At 33.0% G+C, this 23,083-nt stretch overlaps 1 protein-coding gene across 1 annotated transcript in view; it reads right to left on the minus strand.

Annotated features, from left to right (window-relative positions):
* LOC111001984 (serine/threonine-protein phosphatase rdgC) overlaps window positions 1-21,287 on the minus strand; it is a 90,648-nt gene extending 69,361 nt beyond the window's left edge. The window contains exons 1-2 of the mRNA XM_045633237.1: window positions 21,155-21,287; window positions 4,341-4,703 (exon numbers count right to left, since the gene is read on the minus strand). Of these exons, the coding sequence (XP_045489193.1) occupies window positions 4,341-4,563 (223 nt within the window). The 5' untranslated portion in view covers window positions 4,564-4,703; window positions 21,155-21,287. The remainder of the gene's footprint in view (window positions 1-4,340; window positions 4,704-21,154) is intronic.
* Between the last annotated feature and the right edge of the window lie 1,796 nt (window positions 21,288-23,083).

Raw genomic sequence — 23,083 nt, forward strand, 5'->3', positions numbered from 1 at the left:
CTTCCCGTTTGCCCCATGTACTATTAAAAAAAATTTTTTTATTGATTGATACTTCAATCGGCATCTTGGTTCAAATAGTGGTAGTGTGCGACAAAAACGCTTAGTTTTGGAATGGGCTTCCATATGTTTATTCATTGAAAACATACGGGTGGAATTTCGTATTGTGCCTCGGCGTCCGATGATGCTCAGCGGATATTAAGCCTACCAACTCCTCTGATCTCACTTTACCTTATAGTATACTTATTATGATTACCACTAAAAACACGCAAATCAATGAATTTGTCTTTACTAACCCAAAAAAAAAATCATTTAGAATACAAACCTCAAGCAGAAACTGTTCTCCCAAGCAAAAGTTTATATAACATTTTCATATAAGCGTTATTTAATAAATTCTAAATCTTGTTAAGCTCACACCCTAACATGTTTATTTATGTCAAAAGGATTTAACTGAAATCCAATTTGCATTACTTAAATATGGTAATGACGTCTACATAAATCTATTCTCTCTTAGAGTTTCTAGGTTATACCTTCAGACCTGTCCATAATTTAATTAAATTTGCATTCAACAATTCTTGTGGAAACCCCTATAAATCAAAGCCATAATCTAAAGTGGCGCCACTGTTTTTAAATAAAGAACTTTATTTTTTATTTTTATTACGATAAATACTTAATGCATAGGTAAACTTTTTAATGAATCTAATCTATTAAAAAGTTTTGTTCCCATCTCCTAAGTTGGACCAGACTGCTCACGGTGTACCAAATTAATTAAAAATCGGTTAAGTAGTTTAGGACTCCAGCGCGGACCAACATCGTGATAGGAGATTTATTTAAGATAATATAATTGCAGTTGCACTTTATAAATTAGAAATATTTGAACATAAATAGAAGTCATTAGAAATTAAACATAACGTAATTAATTGTAAAACTCTTACGATTGCTGACAGAGCGCTATGATCGCCAACAAACTGTTATAGAGATTGGCGAATTTTTGATATCGTTGTAAATGTTTGTCCATGTTTTGATAAAATACCAAATGCATATAATGTAAGTACTAATTATTTTATATATTTTAATTGTATTTACGATTGAATGTTGTATTATTTGTATATAGCGATGATTTTTTAATGTATCGACAACAATTGCTCAATAAAATTGAAATATGGTTTTATTAGATATTTAATGTTACGACCAAATAATATATTAATAAATTTAAGTAATTGTATATTAATTAACGTGATATATTCAAGTTCATCCGTCTGGAGATCAGCCGAGTTGAGGTTTCATACAAATTTGTCTCACAGGATCATTATTCACGCTTCTATAAATTAATCAATACTTTGTATATTGATGAAATATATTTTATATCAGATCATTTTCAGAATCTTAATTTTATTTAAAGGTGTCAGCTGTCACCGAACTATTTCCGAACCAATTGGACAAGAAGCACTTAGCCAACTCCTAAAAGGCCAACACCGCATTTCGGTGTGAGCCTTCTGGCGGTGTCCATGGGCGGTGACTTAACACCACGCGAGCTTCCTGCTCGTCAAAAAGTCAGCCATCTGAGGTTCCTCGTTTTGTATTAACCGTACGAAGTGTTAATTGGGTACATATAAAAAGATATTAGTGCACAAACGGGGTCCGAATGGAATTTGATTAGATATATTATGTTTATTTTAATTATTTACATATATTATGGACGATTATATTGATAGAAAATAGTTTAACAAACTAATTTCCATGTGCAAATATTTACGTTTAATTATAAGTTTGATCGGTGTCAGGTGTTTATACACTGTAGTGATACTTTAGGCTTTCGAAGGATTTGTACATAGTTAACACATTAGATTGACAAATGATCATGAAACATATACAATGAGACTGAGGCCCAGAATTAAAATGGTAGCAACACTGATTTTTAATATATGACACGATAACGACCGAAGGTAAGTGTTACTTTTATAAATTTGACGAATATTTAAATGGTAGTAATCCTTGTGATTGATTTGCTCCAGTTCTTACAATTTGAATGACTCAAAACTTAGCGATTAAAAACAGTGGTGGAGAGTTTGTTGCCAGTTCTTCTTGCCCGCTATATCTTCAATATGTAAATGTATATGTGTAATGTAATGATTAAATTTTAATAATAAAAATTAATAGATTTTCTGTATACCATATTTATGTAATGGCCAGCTCAGTTAAATTCATGTCAAAATCTCTTACAACTGTGTTCGTAGGCAATTTGGATGCTTTAAAAATGTTGATACTAAAGTTGTTTTATCATGTAGCACTGTATAAACTTTTACGATCACTTTTGTGACAAGAATAATATGTTACGACTGGGTGATACAACGCTTGATATTGTAACAATACTGAAACGTGTATATTTAAAATGAATTGTTTCATATTCTCAAGTTCTTCCATAACTTTGATTTAATTCTTCATTGCTTTGACTGTGGTCGCGATTGTAAGAATTGTGTTAAGGGACACATCATGTAGATGTATCGAGAAAAATAGAATATGTATATTAGTGTTAAATTAATGGAATCTGTATTTCATTTTTATTCTTTAACGGATAATGACATAACATCCAAAGTTCGACAGTTCTTTGTAGCTATCGATTTAGTCAATTAAAGAATCTTCCCAAATATAAAAAAAACCTAAAATACGTATTGAAAATAAAAATTGATATTTATATTAGTATATTAAGTTATATTTACCAGACCAGCGTATAAATAATAAAATGTGAAGTTTATTTATTTTCATTCTTTTTGAAGTTATACTTGTTTTGGGGGCGATGGAGAAAAATGATGAGAGTGAATTTTTACGATGCGCGCACACCGACACCTGAATTCGACATCGTAAAGTTAGATCTAGGTGGCATGAAAATCGATAACTATGTTCTATATAATTATATATAATATTATTTTAGTATAAGTCATCTACTATTGAAATAAGTATCTTAAGTTTTGCCATGGCCAATTTAATCTAGTTAATCATAATCCCATTAACCAATAAACGCCTCTCAACTAAGAAAGGGAATTAGCTTACAACCTCGGGGTTTATTATAATTTCTTAATATCTGTATGTTTTTGTCGAACCAACGATACGAGATTATCCAAGAGATACATATTTTAAAAGTAAAAAGTTCGAGAACTTTCTTTACATTTTTTCCAACACACATATACAAAATCGTCTACGTAGTAATAATAATTAAAAGTAGATATTTTTTTTTTTAGATCAGGGGCAAACGGGCAGGACGCTCACCTCCTGTGGTTTATTGTAGACGTTCTTGGTGTATCACTACATAGTATAAAACAAAGTCGCTTTCTCTGTCCCTATGTCCCTTTGTATTCTTAAATCTTTGAAACCACGCAACGGATTTTGATGCGTTTTTTTTAATAGATACAGTGATTTAAGAGGAAGGTTTATATGTATAATAACTTCATAATAGTGGAGACGTACTGTTATTTTTGAGGTTTCTAATGTGATGTCGTAAATAATTACATTTTTTCCGCTTACATTGCAAACGCAGGCTGAACCCTACGAGTTTTATCAAAATAATGTACTAAGTATTGTACACATTGAAAAGGTCTACAGAAAAGCCCGTGATGGTATATGTGTATCTCTTATGGATAACCCACATTTTTATAGACAACGTTCACAGATTTTCTGTAGTGTAGGATCACCATTGCACCCGTGCGAAGCCGGGGCGGGTCGCTAGTTAGTTTATATAAGTCGACGCCATATTGACAGTTTAAATAGACAATTAAAACAAATTTTAAAAGTTTGGTGGTAGTGTACTTTTAATGCTGGCATCATTACGCTGTATTGAGAAACTTATTCGTTTAGCGAGGAAGACCAGCTCTGGGGTCACCTGAGAGCTATTTAGTTAATTAGTGTTTATATTATTACCTCAACAAAGGAAACCCCGTAAATAGCAATAATAATGTTGTGATGTTTTATTAAGTAAATTGTGGTGTATTGTAAACGTCCTTAGTGTACCTTTAGTTTATAGAAGGCGACGCCATATTGAGAGTTTCAATAGTTTGGTTTTGAGTTTGAGAGCGGCAGGGAATTGAAATTAACAGTCAACAGGATAGGCAAGTAATGAAACGTCATGGATCCAATTGCCTAGTTGTTTAATCAACTGGCTGAATATTTTTCAGGCCGTTAGTTAAACGGCTAGGCTGTTTATTGAACAGCTATTTCAGCTAGTTAGTAGGCTGCGACATTACGCGAATTATATGTAATCTGATGAACAGATGTTTTATGTTCGTAAATGTTTTTATATGAAAAAAAAACATCTTGGCTATAAATAAAAATTGTTCAATTGCACTTACTTCTTTCCGCCTTCGTCATGCTGACCTCATCTCTCTTCCAAAATCTCAAAAAGGGGGCGAGCGCTTTCATGGTGCAGTCACCGTTTAGCACTCTTCTCGTCAGTTTCTTGGGCGATTCCTGTTCGATTTCTGAACTTCTGCAGGATGAAGAGTCGTCGCCCATAGACCGTGTTCGACGTCCTCCAAAGTTGACGCAACCGCAGCCCTTTGTTAAAGAGAACATGACGGGACTCCTGTCCTTTCTATACTTTTTATCTCTTCTTTTCCGGGCACATCTTGGTGTTTTTTGTCGTGATTTAGGAATGGTTACTAATGTTCTATCAAAAATTTGGAAACGATGCAGTCATGGCCTGCTGCTGGTCCCTGGAAAGAAATAACTTTATAAAGTAACTTTAAAGTAATGAAAGTTGAACTCACCACGATGAGGCAAGTATCGTAAGCTTAGAGCAAGATATGGAGACAATACGAACAAATACATTTTACAAATAAATAAACATTGTGATTGAATATAGTTGGAGCAGTTTTGGCCTAATGGCTTCAACGTGCGACTCTCAACCCTTAGGTGGCAGGTTCGAACCCCGCTGTGCACAAATGGACTTTTCTGAATATTATCCTAGTGGAAGCCTTTAATTATTCTAGTCTAGGTGCATATAAGTGCAATAATATTATTAATAAATATTTGTTTATTAACTAATCATAAGTCTGGTTATTATCGTTTTAGTTACAATATTGCCCTATATAAAGATAATGAGAAGTATCTCATAAAATATTAAATATAATATATTAACTATATCCCAACCCAAATAATAAAATATATAAAATGATAAATATAGAAAATGACGGCAAATTGAAAAAGTTTGGTCCCTGTGGCACAGTCAAAGCTTGCAGCATTTTCTAACTGTTTTGCTATACTTATTCGTTGACAGGGAAAAGCATCATCTGTGACCGGTACTATCTACCAGATGCCACTCGGTACACAAAGTACACTCCCTCTGGAACCCCACGGCCCAAGAGTCTCTACTCTAAGGAAATAAAATCAATATTTAAAATCATTTATAGCTGTAGATACACTTATGAAGGACAAAAACAGAAATATACATTAATAATATAAATTAAAAACAAAGATTAGTCTCATATTGTTAAAGATCCTTTATCATCGGAAGGCATGGTGGAATAGCAGCACGCAGTAACATTATCATGGGAATAACACGAAAAACTAAAATCACCGCATACAAGAATTCAAGTACGACCAGTCACCACAATTAGCACCCGTTCTCGAGTATGACGCATGGTCAGCCATCGGCCCCCTCCCCGGAGGATGAAAAACGTTAGCATTAACTGATTTTCAATTATAGAATTAAATTTCAAAAAACAATTACTGACAGATGTCATAAGACAAATTTTCAAACTCGCCCATTATCTTCACCGGGTATTGGATAAATATATTGGCACTAAATCCTCGTTGGCAAAATAAACAGATTGCATTCATAAGTAATTGTATGCATGAGCTATTACCGTCTTTGAGCTCAGTTCAATCGTTTAATCTACATTGACAAAAGGTTAATTACAAATTGACACTAATGTTTATGTTTTTATGTACCAGTTAATACAAAATAGCTATACTCCTTCGACAGATCTCTTTTAAAAGCGTTTAAAATATATGTAAGGTTCACGTTAATATCCGTTAAAGATATTTATTAAAATGAGTACCGATGACAAATTACTTTGGTAAAATCTTCAAGAAAATGCTGATGAACTCACCGTTAATTTTCCGGGCTTTTCTTATTCCTGCTATTTTTCTTTACGTAATTGATTAGCTCACTTACCCTGTAAGCTTAATCATTAATCTTTTGAAGAAACACGAAATTAACTACACAATTAACGGTTTCCGTAATTTAATTGATCACGCACTCTCTTACAATGCCGCTGTAATTTAGTCATTACACGTATGAATCCTGGGTTTGAATTCCGGCATAGCCAATTACTGGGCACACGGACCTAATCTCTATATATATAAAATTCTCGTGTCACAATGTTAGGTTCCATACTCCTGAGAAACGACTCGACCGATTCCTGTGAAATTTATTATACATATTCAGTAGGTCTGAGAATCGGCTACTATCTATCTTTTAAACCCTAAAGCGATAAGTGGTGTCCAGTCCAATATCTTACTTTATTTTTTAAACAATTTTTTTTTATGATAAAAAATAACGTAATTTTTACCCCTCTACGATCAACCCTTATCTTTTATTTGTTAAATATATGTTGAACTTTGAGGTTTATATACAGAAAAAATCGCAGAACAACCTAAAAAGTTTTCAATCCGGAAAACCGAACAGTCTCCGGGGTAGCATAGTAACATGATCCATGTTCGTTGTACAAAAAGCATAGGCTTAGTAAAATCAAAGTTCGCGGGGCATTTAGCTATTTATAAAACCAATCAAACAGACAGTACGTAATGTATTTAATAAAAAAAACAATTTGATTGATTTGAAGTTTTATTAGTATGAGTAAATATCGCCGCTAGTTCTGATGTACATGAATTAATAAACAAGGCTAAAATTAGTCGGCGCTTGTCAAAACGCCATGAAATCATTGAGTCGGAATAAAGTTGAAATTTATTCAGTGTCAGTTCTCATATTCACTTGTTTAGTTACGTTTACTGTGTTAGATATTACGACCATATTTGCCTGTTGTTCAAACGAGAATGTAAGTGCGTACTCCTATTTCACCATGCCTCCTGCTAATAGATGATCTTTGAGAATGTACAAATCTTAGTGTTAATTTATATCATTATTATCTATTACTTAAGATGTCATGTGGAACATGGTGTATTGGTAGCAGCTCCTTACAAAGGTTGTGTAAATTCAAAAAAAAACCTGGCGATTAAAAAGAGTGGCGGAGAGTTTATTGCCAGTTCTTCTCTTTCGTTCTACACCCCTGATTTGAGAACTGTCAGTAAATGTTAAATTAGAATTTAATGTATTTTAATTTTTTGACGTTAATAAGTGTACAATGTGTTACCTATATGAATAAATTATTTTTGACTTTTGTTTAAGCCTAAGAATATACTTCAACAACAATATCTATACCCACAGCCAGCATCATGACCACACCCTTGTGTACTTAGTATCTGTTTCACACCATGACAGAACATGTGAATTAGGTTTTACCTAGTAAAATTTCCATACATATATTATAACACCATACAGTTGATTTCATAAAACTGTTCATTGACACGTCTTACAAAATCAAGCTGATTAAAGGCTTTGCTAACTATGGTGTCAATGACGTAATTATACGATATTTATATATTCTAGCATTATACCTAAGTCACGAATACAATTGACTTTAGCGGATTGGTTATTAAGATTGAAGTTATTAAGTTTTTTAAATTGAATGTTATTTTGACACATTATGACACAAATTATTAATCGAGTACTTTATCTTATTAATTAATTATCTTTCATTTTGACAAATCTGAGTGAAATGAGGTCCAAAATATGTTATAAATTAGTAGCATAACATAATAATAATCTTTCCTTTACATAATATTTGGATCTTGGCGTCGATTGTTTTGATGAAATATATATTAGTTAAACATATGGTATCCGATTTACATAGAACTACCACCTATAAATATGTAGTACATCACTTTGCTCTATTGTCAATAGTTTCCACAGCGTATGCGATAAAGGGATTTTTATTAGTATTTTTATAGGCTTGGGTAGATCACATCTTGGGTTACAATATTGACTCTTAATACGAATGTTTTATAGCCTGTATTCGAGAGTGGTAATGGTGATAGAATTTTTCAAATTGGACCAAATCAACCAAACCTCTTTATAATATTAGTGTAGTAATATAGATAAATACTGACTCCATACGATTGGCTTTCCCTATCGTCTTTTAAAACTCTTCTATATAAACATTTCCTCACCTTATCATATCCTGATTAATAGTGAAGAATTATATTCTTGTACCTCCTCTTCTTTTGTTTTACATCGCTATTAGCTATTCATGAATCCTTAAGATTAGCTGTTTAGTTAGTTATTAATATTCTATTTTTTTTCTCTCTAGATTAAGGTTCTATAGATAAATATATATTTTTTATATAACTTCTGGTTATGCACTCCTTGCACTTATCATTTTTATTTATTTTCTTACAAGGGTTGCCTAGAAGAGATCGCTTGTTAGCGATAAGGCCGCCCGTTGCGTCCCTTGTAATTTTTATGTATATGTTATTTGTGTTTCTTTGCAACGAAGTGTGAATCAATAAATAAATAGGAATAGTCACTTATAATTATTAATAGCCTCATCTATCGATGACCCTTGCGGTAAACATTGGTTTGTATTAACCTGAAGCCATTTGAATGCAGCTCGTGAACTCGATTCACTTCATTCCCCAGAGTTAGTATATTTTGCAGGAAAAAATATTCTGAAGTATTCTTTAACGAGCCATATCTAAAAGTTAAATTGTACGCTCGGTTCACTCAATACTTTTCTAGTTTTAAAGTTTTTAACATTGACATAAATATTCCGAGTGGTCGGCATACAGCACATTGGGGGCCGAATACTCGGAAGCTAGGGATGGCAATGGTTTACAAAAATTAACAGGGCCAGCCTCCAAAAAGCTCGGTGTGCTCAGCAGGGCGAGACGGTACTTCACTCCGGGCCACCGCTTGCAACTATATAAAGCGCAAATTCGGCCCCACATGGAGTACTGTTCCCACCTTTGGGCGGGTGCTCCCCAGTACCAGCTCCTTCCACTTGACCGTATTCAACGAAGAGCGGTTCGAATCGTTGACGACCAAAATCTCTCCAAGCGGCTTGATCCTTTGGCGTTGCGTAGAGATGTGGGGTCTCTCTGCATCTTCTACCGCATTTACCACGGAGAGTGTTCAGAGGAGTTGTTCGGATTATTACCTGCAGCTGAGTTTCATCATCGGACGTCGAGGCAGAATACGAAATTCCACCCGTATCACCTCGACGTCCGCCGTTCCACAACTGCGCGTTTTTCTAGGCAGTTTTTGCCGCGCACCACCACTCTGTGGAACCAGCTGCCAACTAAAGTATTTCCGAACCAATTCGACTTAGGGTCCTTCAAGAAAAGAGCGTACCAATTCTTAAAAGGCCGGCAACGCACTCGCGAGCCCACTGGCATTGAGGGTGTCCATGGGCGGCGGTATCACTTAACATCAGGTGAGCCTCCTGCCCGTTTGCCCCCTGTTCTATAAAAAAAAAAAAAGGCGCTCGCAGAGATCCGAGTGGGCGGCGCCGCTACTATGACCCCGCTCCACTCGGATCCGAGAAAACAGCACTTAATATACAAAGGACTCCATGTCGATATAGCAATCAGTGACTTATCGTATTTCATATGTTGTTAGCAGCCTTCTGTTTTAGACACGTTGATTTATACACCTAAGTTTATTCAGGGTGCCATGTGTCAAATCCAGACGTTATTGACTTAGGGAGACATCCTTAGAATCAATACTTCGCGCTAAATATTTACTGAATCTTACTCTAACTCATGTTTGTATACTCATCCAATATATAAAATCGTGTCACACTGTTCGTTCACATACTTCCCTGAAACGGCTCGACCGATTCGTATGAATTTTTTTATGCATATTTAGTAAGTCTGAGATTCGGCAACTATCTATCTTTAAACTCCCCTAAGTGATAAGGTGTGTACACTTTAAAAAAAATGTTTTATTTTTATGACACAGCATACAAAAATACATAGGTATAACCCTTAATGCTCTACCCTCTTCGATCAACCCTTTACTTTTTAGTTTAGAACTCGTAATTTGAACTCTGAGGTTTATAAAGAAAAATCACAGAAAAATCTAAAAAAGTTTTCATTCCGAAAATCCGAACAGTCTGTGATATAGTATGGCAAAATGTTCCAGGTTAGTATGTACTAAAACATAGGCATAGGTGGGCTAAGCATTAGTGAGAAACGAACTTCGCAGGGGCAGCTAGTAATTTATAACTCTACTGTTTTAACCAAGTTTTAAGGATTGAAAGTGACAATTCCTGAAAGTACCTGTCTCTTGCCATCACAGCGTTAACGCCATTCAACGGAAAGAGATAGAGTGATCTCTAAGTCAATACTAACCATACGTTTATTTTATTTGCTTAAAAATATCGTAATTGTAATATTTACTTTAATTGTTTACCAAACATATTATAATCACTGTCATGGTCTCAGGTTTCTGTATATTTCGTGATCGTTTTGACCCCACAATATACTTAATGCAAAAGGGAAATAAAAATATTTTTAAAATAATACATTCATTTATTTATTTTATTATTTAAAATATTTTAGATCTCTTTTTTAAGATTAGTTTATGTGTTAAGGAAATTACATTAATAATTTTTTTTCTTGTCAAACGTGAAACTAACATTGATTTTGTGACAACGTTATTCGATTTTTATAAGAGAAAGTTTAAAAACGTATTAATTTAAACCTCATTCTGTTTCACATTAATAAATCTGAGTTATTTTTTACAATACTTTTATTAAGACTTGTGTAAAAAATACTGTAAGCTTAATTTCGAAGTATTTGTACAACAATCGTTTATAACGAACCCTTTTGGTGTAAAAATACAATTATTGCTGAGCTTCGACCGTAATAAATCACGAAATTCGACTGTCTGTAATTCTGTTTCACATATGGCATACGAGTTATTTCTGTGCCAAATATGTCAGTCTATTTTTCAATTCATTCTTTAAATTTATGTAGACGATATTATCTCCGGTCATTGGTTACTATTTTTATCTGTTCAATTGGTAATAACGTTTCATAATGAAACTATACTCGTGCTAATATTATTTCAGGGAATACTCGGAGAAGTTTGAATCAGATTTAAACTGGTATTTTATTTATATAGGTATATATAATAGGGGTTGGAGGGTTTGAATTTATGCTTAACGTTAAAAATGTAACAGATTGAAAATCTACGACTTAAGAGACTAGATTTGTCTAGTCATAGACATTACCTCACATTGCCATAACAACGCTTAGTTGTGGAACCACAAACAGGAATTGTTACTAATGAACAATGTAACAATATTTTTTTTAAATATTGAGATTAAGTTTAACGCTTAATTTGAGTTTTCTTTTTTTTTTATTAATGTACTTATTTGGCTTATGTTTTCAGTTTCGTTTATGTTGTTTAATTATATCTATTTTGGCTTTGTATATTGTCTAAGTGTTTTTATTTATAAAATATAAGATAACTTACCAAACAATTAATTAAATAATTCAATCAAGTCGCAAGCTATAACCAATGTCATTATCAATTGCATTAGCAAATGTAAGTTGCGTCAGAATTAGCAACGTCTGACATACATTGACGGACGCGCACCCGTGATGCAAATAGCAAAAACTGTATCATCACTATATTTATACTTGACTTTTTACGATCTCTGAAGAGCTAATTCATTTGGAGTCATAAATGCCATCTGCAACATATTTCTACTTGATATAAAGCTTATTTAAAATCTTCACAAATTTCGAATATAGTTTAGATTTTTTTTCTTGTTATCCTAATATTCTAGCTTCCTTCGGCACCGATCGGAACCCCATCATCAAGCCCAAGATACCCAAATATCTCCATGTACATGGCATTATTTCTCCATTCGCTTCTTCCTACTTGTATTCCTTCTACGCATCTTTTTTGGGGAGCCCCCTTCTCCTTCTCCTTCTTGGTTCTTTACATATAGTTGTCCGTAAACTCCAACTTTTATCCGTGCAGTATTCATCTTGTGAATGTAAAAATAGGTCAAAGCTACAGGGTAAAGGGTATTACATTTTCGTCCGTTTCATTATTGATTGAAAGTAGTATTTCAGATTTAATTTATACTCACACTCAGAGTGTAAATCATTTATTTCAATTAGGCCTATTAAAAGGCACTTTTGTAAGTCAAAATTATAAATAAAAAAAATTGGAAAAATATTTCTTTGTATTACACTTTCCCCTTCCAAAAAGTAGTTTCATATGGAGAAGAATGGAGCAAGAAACTACATTCATACTCTTTAAAAAGAGTTTTTGTAATATTTTGTATACATTGATTTGATAACTACATCTACCATATGTGTGTATGAAGACCATGTACCATGTAGAATAAAAAAAAACAATTGTACTAAATAAAATAAAATAAATACATGGTGTTATAAAAACAAGCAAATAACTAAATTATTATGTACATACATACAAGGTGCTCACATATTCACAAATATTGCAACTAAAGATATACATTATTGTTTATAAAAAAAGAAATATAATATACTCATATTCGATAATAATCAATACAAACCAAATAAAGTAAAAACATTTGTAAAATTTGAAAAACTGGTGTAAGTTAAAATCTTAAGATAGGAATATTGGCACAGTTGAACTGTCATTTTCATAAAAAGTATAGTATCTACCAAGGCTTGTATCGACAGATAGCTACTACAATCTGTCGATTGGTTATTGGCACATCCTTATAAATATTTAAGATAGGTTATTAGGTTTGGGTGTTAAGCGGTAGACGTTTAACAACGCTTTTTTTTAAATTGATCAGCGTATATTTGTTCTAAGTTTTCAAACTAAAGACCCTTGATAAATAAATTAAGACCTTTATAACATTAATCTTACAAAGTAGACAAGAATCACCTAAGACGATAAATCTCTTTGTTTACGACACCGTAATTTGTTTGCGAAACACGACAAACGTCAGACAGTTTATACCTAGTGTTCTATGACACATCTAATTAAGAGTAAGTGAAAGTATAGTTCGTATATCCTGATAAATCGAATGAATTAGAATTCAGCAATATTGTATACGCAAGTAATAATAATAATAGGCTTTTAATTTGGATACTTTAACATAAACTATATACATAAAAAAACATTTCTATTATAATCTTCTTTAAATTATCTGTATGTCCTCTATTCCCTATGGCATAAGCCAAATAAAAAATCCAAATCCCGCCATTCGTATCTGCCATGTTCCACCAGCTCACAGATGTTTCTTTTGTCTTCTAAGTTCTCCTCCTCTTTTTCATATGCTGTACCTTTATAGTTTAGTACTTTTCTGTTACGCAACTACATATGAAAATAAACGTCTGGTATAAACGAGATTCTCTCATGTGAATAATGTACAGATACCGGCAAACTTCTTGAGCATGAAACAAGAAAGTGGGGGAAAGTTTTTGTATCGTACACATACGCGCGACACAAACGTCAACTGATTCACCAATCACGCTATCGACACGTCACTCACCCGCCTTGCGCAGGCAAGGACATTTGTTCAAGATGTTTGCCGGTATCTGTAATCTTAATATATATAAATCTCGTGTCACAATGTTTGTCCTCAATGGACTCCTAAACCACTTAACCGATTATAATAAAGTTCGATCCAACTTGAGAGATAGGATAGTTTAAATCTCAAATTATAGTCGCAATTTTATTTTATTGTAAATTATTTGTTTATTATATGATACAATTCTAACAGATGGCGCTGTGTTAAACGTACCAATGTTTGACATAAGTTCTCCTACCGTTTCCCTTGAATAGTTTACTTCTATGTAATATAACAAAAACCTTAGCCACAGCAACGCTTGGCCGAGTCTGCTGGTATTTTATAGAATTTGGTTTAAACAGTAAGAGTCAGAGAGAACTCTTTAATAGATTGCTTTGTACACGTGGTCTAGTATTGGAATGATGGGAGTCAAAAGAATCCGCATTTTGAATTCCTAACAATATATCAATCAATCAATCAATCATTCAATCAAAATATCTTTATTCATATAGGTAAACTTTTACACTTATGAACGTCAGGAAAAACAAATTAAATTAATCGTAAATTTACATTTACAACCAGTTCGCAACTCAAGGGCGTAGAGCGGGTAAGATGAACTGGCAAGAAACTTTCTTTATAGTGTTTATATTCGTAAAATCAGGTCAACTTGGAATTTTCCTTACAAGACATATAGTTCTTTAAAATATTCTTCAAAGAAATTTCACACATCCACCTTGTATAAAGCCTTCAAAGTGATATATAAAAATAAGTTTAGTGTCTAAACCGTGTACTCAATTTCCCATATCGACATATGTCAGGCTCAGAAGAGAACTTTGATACTTGCTTTAAAAATCCAAAACAGATACAATCGTCATCCAAGGCTCATGAAAGCTACTGGATTATTCTTATTGATATAAGGAATATTCTAGAATATTTAACAAAGTTTCACATCGGAACGAAGAAAAGTTAATAATTGCATTTCATCCATGGCTACGGTCGGCTGAAGTTTCAAAACATCTAGGGTCCGATTCAATGGCCCATTAAACATCTTATTCTTAGATTTATATTAAAACTAGCGGCTCTTCCCGGCTTTGCACGGGTGGACATTTTTCAAACATTTTTTGTGGATACTCTTTATTAACTTAGCTTTTACACATTTAAAGAAAACACTTTTTTATCGAATTGAAGCTATGTATTTTTTGGATTTTCTTTATAATTGTGGTACATTTTTTTCTAGCATCAATAGTTTTCGCAGCGCATGCTATGAAAGTTATTTCATAGGCATTTTTTATACCGTGTCTAACGTTATTGTACTGTTAGTAGGCATCTTTACCTTTTTTTTAATTAAAAAGTCTATATTAATTAGTGATAATGTTACATTCAAATGGTGAATGAATTTTTTAAATCGGTTCAATACTTTTGCTGTTCTAATATAACCGTAGTATTATTCTTAGTATAAGTAAGTAAGTATGAAAATCGGCTTCTATCTTTCAAACGCTTAAGTCATAAGGGGTGTCCGCCCCAAACATTTATTTTAATTTTTAGATAACTTTATGCCGGCAACGCACTCGCGAGCCCTCTGGCATTGAGAGTGTCCATGGGCGGCGGTATCACTTAACATCCTGAAAGATGATCCTGCCCGTTTGCCCCCTGTTCTAAAAAAAAAGTTTGGCGGTGTGTCGGCTAGTCTATAATAACATAAAAAAACATTCTACAAATTTTAAAGTCAAATTCCGTTAAAAGACAAGGAATCACCAGTTATTAAACAATTCGTCCACGCGTTTCGACAATCACATTTTCCAAATGATTTGGCAACTCTTGGCGGACTAATTTTAAATTGTAATCTACCTGAGTCAACGCTCTCTCGGCTAACACTCAAAATAAATGAAGATCGATGACACATTTAATAATAATGCGTTACAACTCTTTATGGGTGTCACTAAGTCAATTTTATAATACTTAATTGTAGTTATAATTAATTGCCAAATGGAACGAATGAACAACGAAGTTTAAAGATGATGGATCTAAATAAGCTAACGATGTCATAAATAGAAGATATGTCTATCTGTCTCTAATCTAAAATCTGATTGCTAAATTAAATAATAATATATATATAAGTTATAACTACACGATGATCATTATCTGTCATCTGTCAAGTAGGTGCCTGATACACGCCTTCAACTTTTTGGGGTCTAAGGCAAGCCGGTTTCCTAACGATGTTTTCCTAAACCATTCGAGCGAATATTAAAATGCGTACATAGAAAGAATGTCCATAGGTGCACAGCCGGATCGAACCTACGGTCGCAGGGATGAGAGTCGCAACGGTTAAGCTGCTATGGCAAATCTGATTATTAAATAATATAATTCAATAAATCAGGTGTTTTAATATAGGTCAGGAACATATATTATAATGATATTAATATTAAAAATTGTTTATTTTAATTTAACTATAATATTTTTTTTAATAAAATACTTAACTAAATCTTTTCCGTTGCTATAGATATAATACTTGTCATTGAAACTAATATAAATTATAATATTTTCATAGTTTGGTTGGATTGTCGGCAATCGTCATATGAGTTAATATATTAAAAATAAGTTCATCTCCTATTAATCAAAAAAACAGAGCTACAGATTAAAGCAAAGGAAGTTCGAGTCTATTCTCGGCAAACGTGTTATCAATATTAATTAAATTAAAACTTAACCTCTTTTAGGTATTAAAAAAACTCTTGCAGACCATAGATAGCAAAAGCGATTACAAATAAAAAAAAATACTAATAATATAACAATCTGTGGTATAGGATTCGATGACGCAATCTTCTAATCACATTAAAAAATGCATTTAATGAAACGAAACGCTCATTGCTTACGTTGCAATTCTGGCACTGTTTCAATAATTTTCACTTTCACGAACTATAACTGTTTATTTGTGTCCATCGATTGTAGTGTTAGTTAATTTTAACCTAATAGACCACTTGATACAATTATGTTCAACAAGAGTATTCATTAAAACATTGTTCAATATCTTTTTGACTAATTTCACTTTATTATAAAAATTCGAAAATAAAAGAAGTTACATAAATTATTACGGATGCAAAGGGCTAAAAAGCGATAGCTTCACGGCAAGCCTAGTAAGGAAAAAACAAAAAAAGAAAAATAAACAAAATTAAAATTGCAAATAACACTCAAACAAACAAAAAAACATAATGAGGAAACCGGCTTGCATTAGACCCAAAAAGTTGCCTATTATATTTATTTATTTTATTTATTTATTAACACTTCGTTGCATTACATAAAAGGAAAATATTAAACATAATTTAATTAAAGGCAACTGGCGGCCTTATCGCTTTAGAGCGATTTCTTCCAGACAACCACTGTGAGTAAAGGAAAAAAAAAAACACTGTGAGTATATTACATAAGGTAGGCAAGAAGTGCAAAAATACAAATAGGTCGCTCAATCTCACTCTCTCTCTCAGTCTTTCTCCCTTGCTTGCCCCCTACTTTCGCACCAACGCTATTTGCTTCAGGCTAATATTATTATTATTGCGTTTCATCCGTAAAAAAATTACCCGCATGATTCGACTCCCCTAAACTCCAATATTACCCTAAAGTCAAAGATTTCAAAATATTATAATTTACAATATGAAGAATCATAATAATATTTATTTAGTTTTATTTATAAATTAAGTGAGGGCCAGAGGTGAGACACAAATAAAGCAAAATATATTTAAATAACTTTAATTGAACTTTTACAACGTAAATAAATAAGACAATTGATTCTGTCCGATATGAGGTGCACGATCTATAATCTATATTTTAGACTTGAACTTGAGGATTGACTAATCCGATCAAAGCTATCGATGCCTATTGTCCGCTTCCTGTTATAATGCTGTTATGTCTGAGGGGTGCAGGTATTGCTTGCGGGGCAAAGTGGGTGTAATGGATATGTAACATGTAGGTTTTTAAATGCTTATCACGATATTGTGAATGTTTGAGTGTCTTCGACACAGTGCCTTTCCTTACGACGATGCCAGTGTTTAAAAATTATTTGCATTAATAAAGATTGTCATTTTAATGTAGCTGTCCAATGCATATACATTTTATATGTTAATTGTCTAAAATATTTAAAATTTTAATTTGTGTTGAATCTAGAAGTTTCTTGGATAAGTTGGACAAGAAAATGGCAACATTACTTGACATTATATAAAGTATTAAATTTAATTGTCTTCCTTTTCCTGTGTTTTTCGAAAATCGTGATCAGGAAAAAACCCACGATAAAATTCATATGTATAATTCTATATTATAATATTGTTTAAATTAAACTTGTTGTTAAAATCAATTTATTTAAATTAAAATAGATTACCTATCGCATTCATTTACTGTTACCCTACATTTTTGACAATTGACATGTATCAACCATAGCGTTTAGAATACTGGAATAAAAATTTAAATCTGTGTAATCTAATCTGTAATTTGTGTGCAGGTACTGCTATTCCTACCTATAATAAAATTTACATAATGGCGCGGAGATTATAAGATTGTGAATATGTCGTAAGATGACATTAAAAACATGATAGCCGATATACTTACTTCAAGAGAATCAAATGATGATTTAATTCTAAATTATTCAGCAATTACAGTATGCACAATTTCAGATTATTATTTCCTATTAATAGTATTCAGATATAATAAAACGCAAAATAAAATTTAAAAGTCAAAGAAATTTTAACATGACAAATTCAACAGTCATTGCTATTCCTATTGTAAGGGTCTGTTTCACATTGTATGGAATAAGTAATAAATAGCTTATCTGGAACTTATCCGGACATTGTGAAACAGACCCTTAGTGCTATAAATAATATTGTCTATAAATTCTTGTTAAGAAGTTTAAATTTAAAACATAGACTCATTTTAGTATCCTACTCACAATAGAACACTAATCATACGAGTAAATTTTCCTCTTTAAATAATGAAGGTACATTTCTCGGAACAGAACTTGCCAAATTATTTAATGATTCACAATAATTAGAATCGTGACACTTTTTGATTCAATTACATGACAAATTCACATTTCTGTTTTTTCTATGATTTCCCGCAAGAGGTCGTATTAAATAAACTCAATCGGTTTTTAAAGTCGGTTAAAACGGCTCCACCGTTCTTATACTTTAAAAAATACATTTCTGATATTGTTAAGTGATACCGCCGCCCATGGACCCTACCCTATATATACCCTCAATACGATGAGGCTCGCGAGTGCGTTGCCTTTCAAGAACAAGACAAGACTTAGTCGACTAGGTTCGGAAATACTTCAGTGGGCCCAGTTGGTAGTGTGCAGCAAAAACTTAAAAAACCTTAATTTGTGGAACGACGGACGTCGATATATTTCCAAAATTAAAAAAAACCTTCAGCTGAGACAGACTAGATTCGTAATCAAATAACGAATAACATTCATAACGTTGTCCAACGATTAGTACGATACACAAACGATTGTGAACAGGCGCCCCGTGTAATTTATTGCTGACACATTTCTCGCCCCGCGCGACGAAACTATTCATCAATTAACTCCCGATCAATTCATTAAGAAAACAAGAGTAATAGAAAACATAACAGTTATTGATTAGTGGAAGAACTTCTCATTGATATTTGGAAAGAGCAGTTAATCTTCACGAGGAATGCTTTAGAAAGAGTACTGTGTATACAAAGAGCCAAAAAATAGTAAAAATTAGTGGCACTAAATCGATTTGGATCTTAGACATCTGCATCTGTTTCGTGATCATGTATTTTTTTCTAATAGGCAAGTCTATATATATACATAGATCTGCAATCTTGGTGACATGGTGTTTTCACAGTTCGAGCGATTCTTAAATGCATACTTATAAAGAACGATCAGAGGAGCGCACCAGTTCAGAGATGAGAGTCTAAGATCTAGGTATTGAATCCAACTTGCTGCTTTCAAGACCTTTTTAAAGCTCTCATTCCGTCACGAGAGCTTTGCAAGCAAGCAAGAATGGCGGAGAGTTTATTGCCAGTTCTCTTCCGTTCTACGCCCTAGATTTGAGAACTGGCAGTAAATGTAATCTTAGAAACATTTAATATACATTTCTGTTTTGACGTTTATAAGTGTATAATACCTATATGAATAAATGATTTTGATTTTTTATTAAGCGTTATGGTTGGAATATGTACATATGAGTGGTTATCGGAGTAGACGATGATCAAAGAAACAGCGGTCCGACTGTGAAAATGATATGAACTTTCCCGATCAAAGGCAAATGCAAGAAAAATGTAAGATAACACTCACTGGGGAAAGGTCAAGGCTAAGAAAAGGTATATCGAGTTTTACCTCACGAGATTAGAAGTTAATATCCTCGAACGCTTATGCTCAAAACCTATTTGATATTTAAAACATTTGTTTTTGAGTTACAGCCTCTGTGCGATAAGAATTTATCTGATTTTAATAAATAAATCATTTTGATATGGCGTTTCATTCCATTATTAAAATTAGCACACGTGCGTGACAGTCATACTGAACTATTATTCTATTTCAACAATAGCATATGCATAGTCTGTGTCGTAAAATATTCTCTTGTACGTTATCGATCCTTTGAGATATAATACTTTAAAGTGTTTCTATTGTTTCCCCAATATAAAACTATCTAAGACAGTTATTTGTCCAATTGAGTCAGTGATAGAACAGTGTTGGTCTAGTGGCTGCCGCGTACTCTCATCATAGGTTCGATCCCCGGCTGTGCACCGAAAGACTTATATTCTATATGCGCATTTTAACATTCGCTCGAACGGTGAAGGAAAACATCGTGAGGAAACCAACCCAAATAGTCGTCAGCGTGTGTCAGGATGGTCACCTACTTGCCTATAAGTTTGAAAAAGTCATGAGACTGATTCAGAAATCTGAGGCCTAGACCTAAATGGTTGTAGCGCCACTAATTTATTTATTTTTTATTCGTCCAATTGGCCAGCTTTGTCCAATTCGGCGTAAAATGACACAGTTGTACAATTTAAAATTCAAATTGCAGAGAATATATTTTGTTTTCCGATGCGTAAATAATATTATATTCTTCGTTTATAAATAAGCTTAATATTAGATAATCTTTATTCTCTATTTATATAAATAGAAATACTAATAATAGAGAAACAATACTGGGCGGAGATAAATTATCTCAGTACCGTATACCAACGCAATTGACAATACAGTAGTATTTATAAATATGATTTGCGGTAATTTTTCAACATAGATTCAAAAATAATATTATTTTCATTGGTCTACGCAAGTACACACTCGTATAAATAAAACTTCTATGACAGATATAGACACGAATTTATTACGTTATTTACACAACTCGACATTTGGAGTGCAATAGCGAATCTACGAACTATTAATGAAAGATTTAAAAATATAAATATCAGGGTTTACCATTGCATTCTTTTAATTAAAGATACCAAAAATATATTTTGTTAATAAAGACGAATTACGTTTACATTTGACATATAGCAATACTTACGTTTTCCTCAAACTGAAGAAAACAATAACTAATAAAAACTCACTTCACACGTAATACTAACTTTAGAATTTTCCGAATCAGAGCGATACAAGACAACGCTACGCCACTAACGAGGATGACGTCCCGCGAACGACTGCCGTCTCTGGCTGAAACTGAAATTCACGAAGCGTCGGACCACACTAGCGCAGTATATTTGTACTAAATAGTCTACAGTTTAAATATGCAGTTTTTAATATAATTTTAAATATAGAACATTCACCTATTCAATGTTTTTATATACCTTGCTTTGATAAATATACAGAATATTCAATGTAAAATTTCCGCATCGAACTCCTAAATTATTTACGTAGTTATGTAAGGTACAAGAGGCCAAATAGCAGGCATCACTACATATTATAAAACAAAGTCGCTTTCTCTGTCCCTATGTCCCTTTGTATGCTTAAATCTTTGAAACTACGCAACGGTTTTTTTTAATAGATAAAGTGATTCAAGAGAAAGGTTTATATGTATAAAAACATCCATTAAATAATGGAGAAGTACTGTTATTTTTGAGGTTTCTAATGTGATGTCGTATATAATTACATTTTTTCCGCTTACATTGCAAACGCAGGCTGAACCCTACGAGTTTTATCAAAATAATGCACTAAGTATTGTACACATTGAAAAGGTCTACAGAAAAGTCCGTGATGGTATATGTCTATCTCTTATGGGTAACCCACATTTTTATATACAACGTTTACAGATTTTCTGTAGTGTATTTAGTATCAGCATTGCACCCGTGCGAAGCCGGGGCGGGTCGCTAGTTTATAATACAATACTAACCGCTGCTCGTAGACACTTGCAACGCAGAGGTGCTTGCACCTTTTTGAGAATGGAACGCTCTATTCTTGTAGGCTTCTTACGCCCGAACCCAATAATTAATCCACAATTTTAGATTGAAAACAATCTGAAATCAGACCGTGACAGTCGAATGATCTCCTATCCGCATCCCAATAATTAAAACGAAGACAATCCATTTTTGGCGACAGATTGAATGCAAACTCTTCGATCTTTAGTCATATTTGATAATTAATTAATATAAACCAAATAAAGTAAATAAAACCGTACATATTATATGTATGTATATTGAAATATACATATCTATGCTTAAAACTATATAATATAGGTAGGATATTCGCACAGTTGAACTGTCATTTTCATACAAAGGCCTATCCACATACACCGATCCGACCTTCCATGGATATCTTGTATCGAAAGATGGCTATTACAATCCGTAGATTGGTTAATGGCACACTTTTATCTAAATTCGGATTAAGGTATCTATCTCAGATGGTCAATAATGTATTGAGATAGGTTATTGCATTAAGCGTTTCGGGCGTTAGTCGTTTCGAATGAAAATATCTCTACTGGTGGCTGGTTCCGCAAAGAGATGCGCGGCAATGAGCACTGTGTTTAATTGTTTTATACATAATGTCGTCCGGAAAATTATTGGTCAAAATATATTAATGATACGGTGAAGTTAAAGCGTGAAGCCTGCCTTAGATGTCTGGCCATAATTAATTCAATTGGACTACACTGTATACTTTAATGTATACGTAATCGTTACTTAGGTTACCTAGTACTTCACCTTGTTTTTATTTATTTGTTTGGTAATAGCTACCAAAAATTAAATATAGATACAATAACACTAAAATATAGCCTAATATGGAATACGTATTTACAAAAAGGCTCAAACGCTTACCTAAGAGAAAAAATAATAAAATATTCAATACATTTAACTAAGTAATACCTAATTTGGCTATGATTGTGTAAAAGTGAGAGGATGTACATGAAGGTGCGTATGTGGGGTTTGCAGGTAGTGCGCTATGGATATATGTATTTAATACTCCCTTTAAGCATATTCTGCGATAGCTTAATCAAGTCAAGGCT

The sequence above is a fragment of the Pieris rapae genome, chromosome 22 (genome assembly GCF_905147795.1).
Source record: "Pieris rapae chromosome 22, ilPieRapa1.1, whole genome shotgun sequence".
NCBI classification, from domain to species: domain Eukaryota; kingdom Metazoa; phylum Arthropoda; class Insecta; order Lepidoptera; family Pieridae; genus Pieris; species Pieris rapae.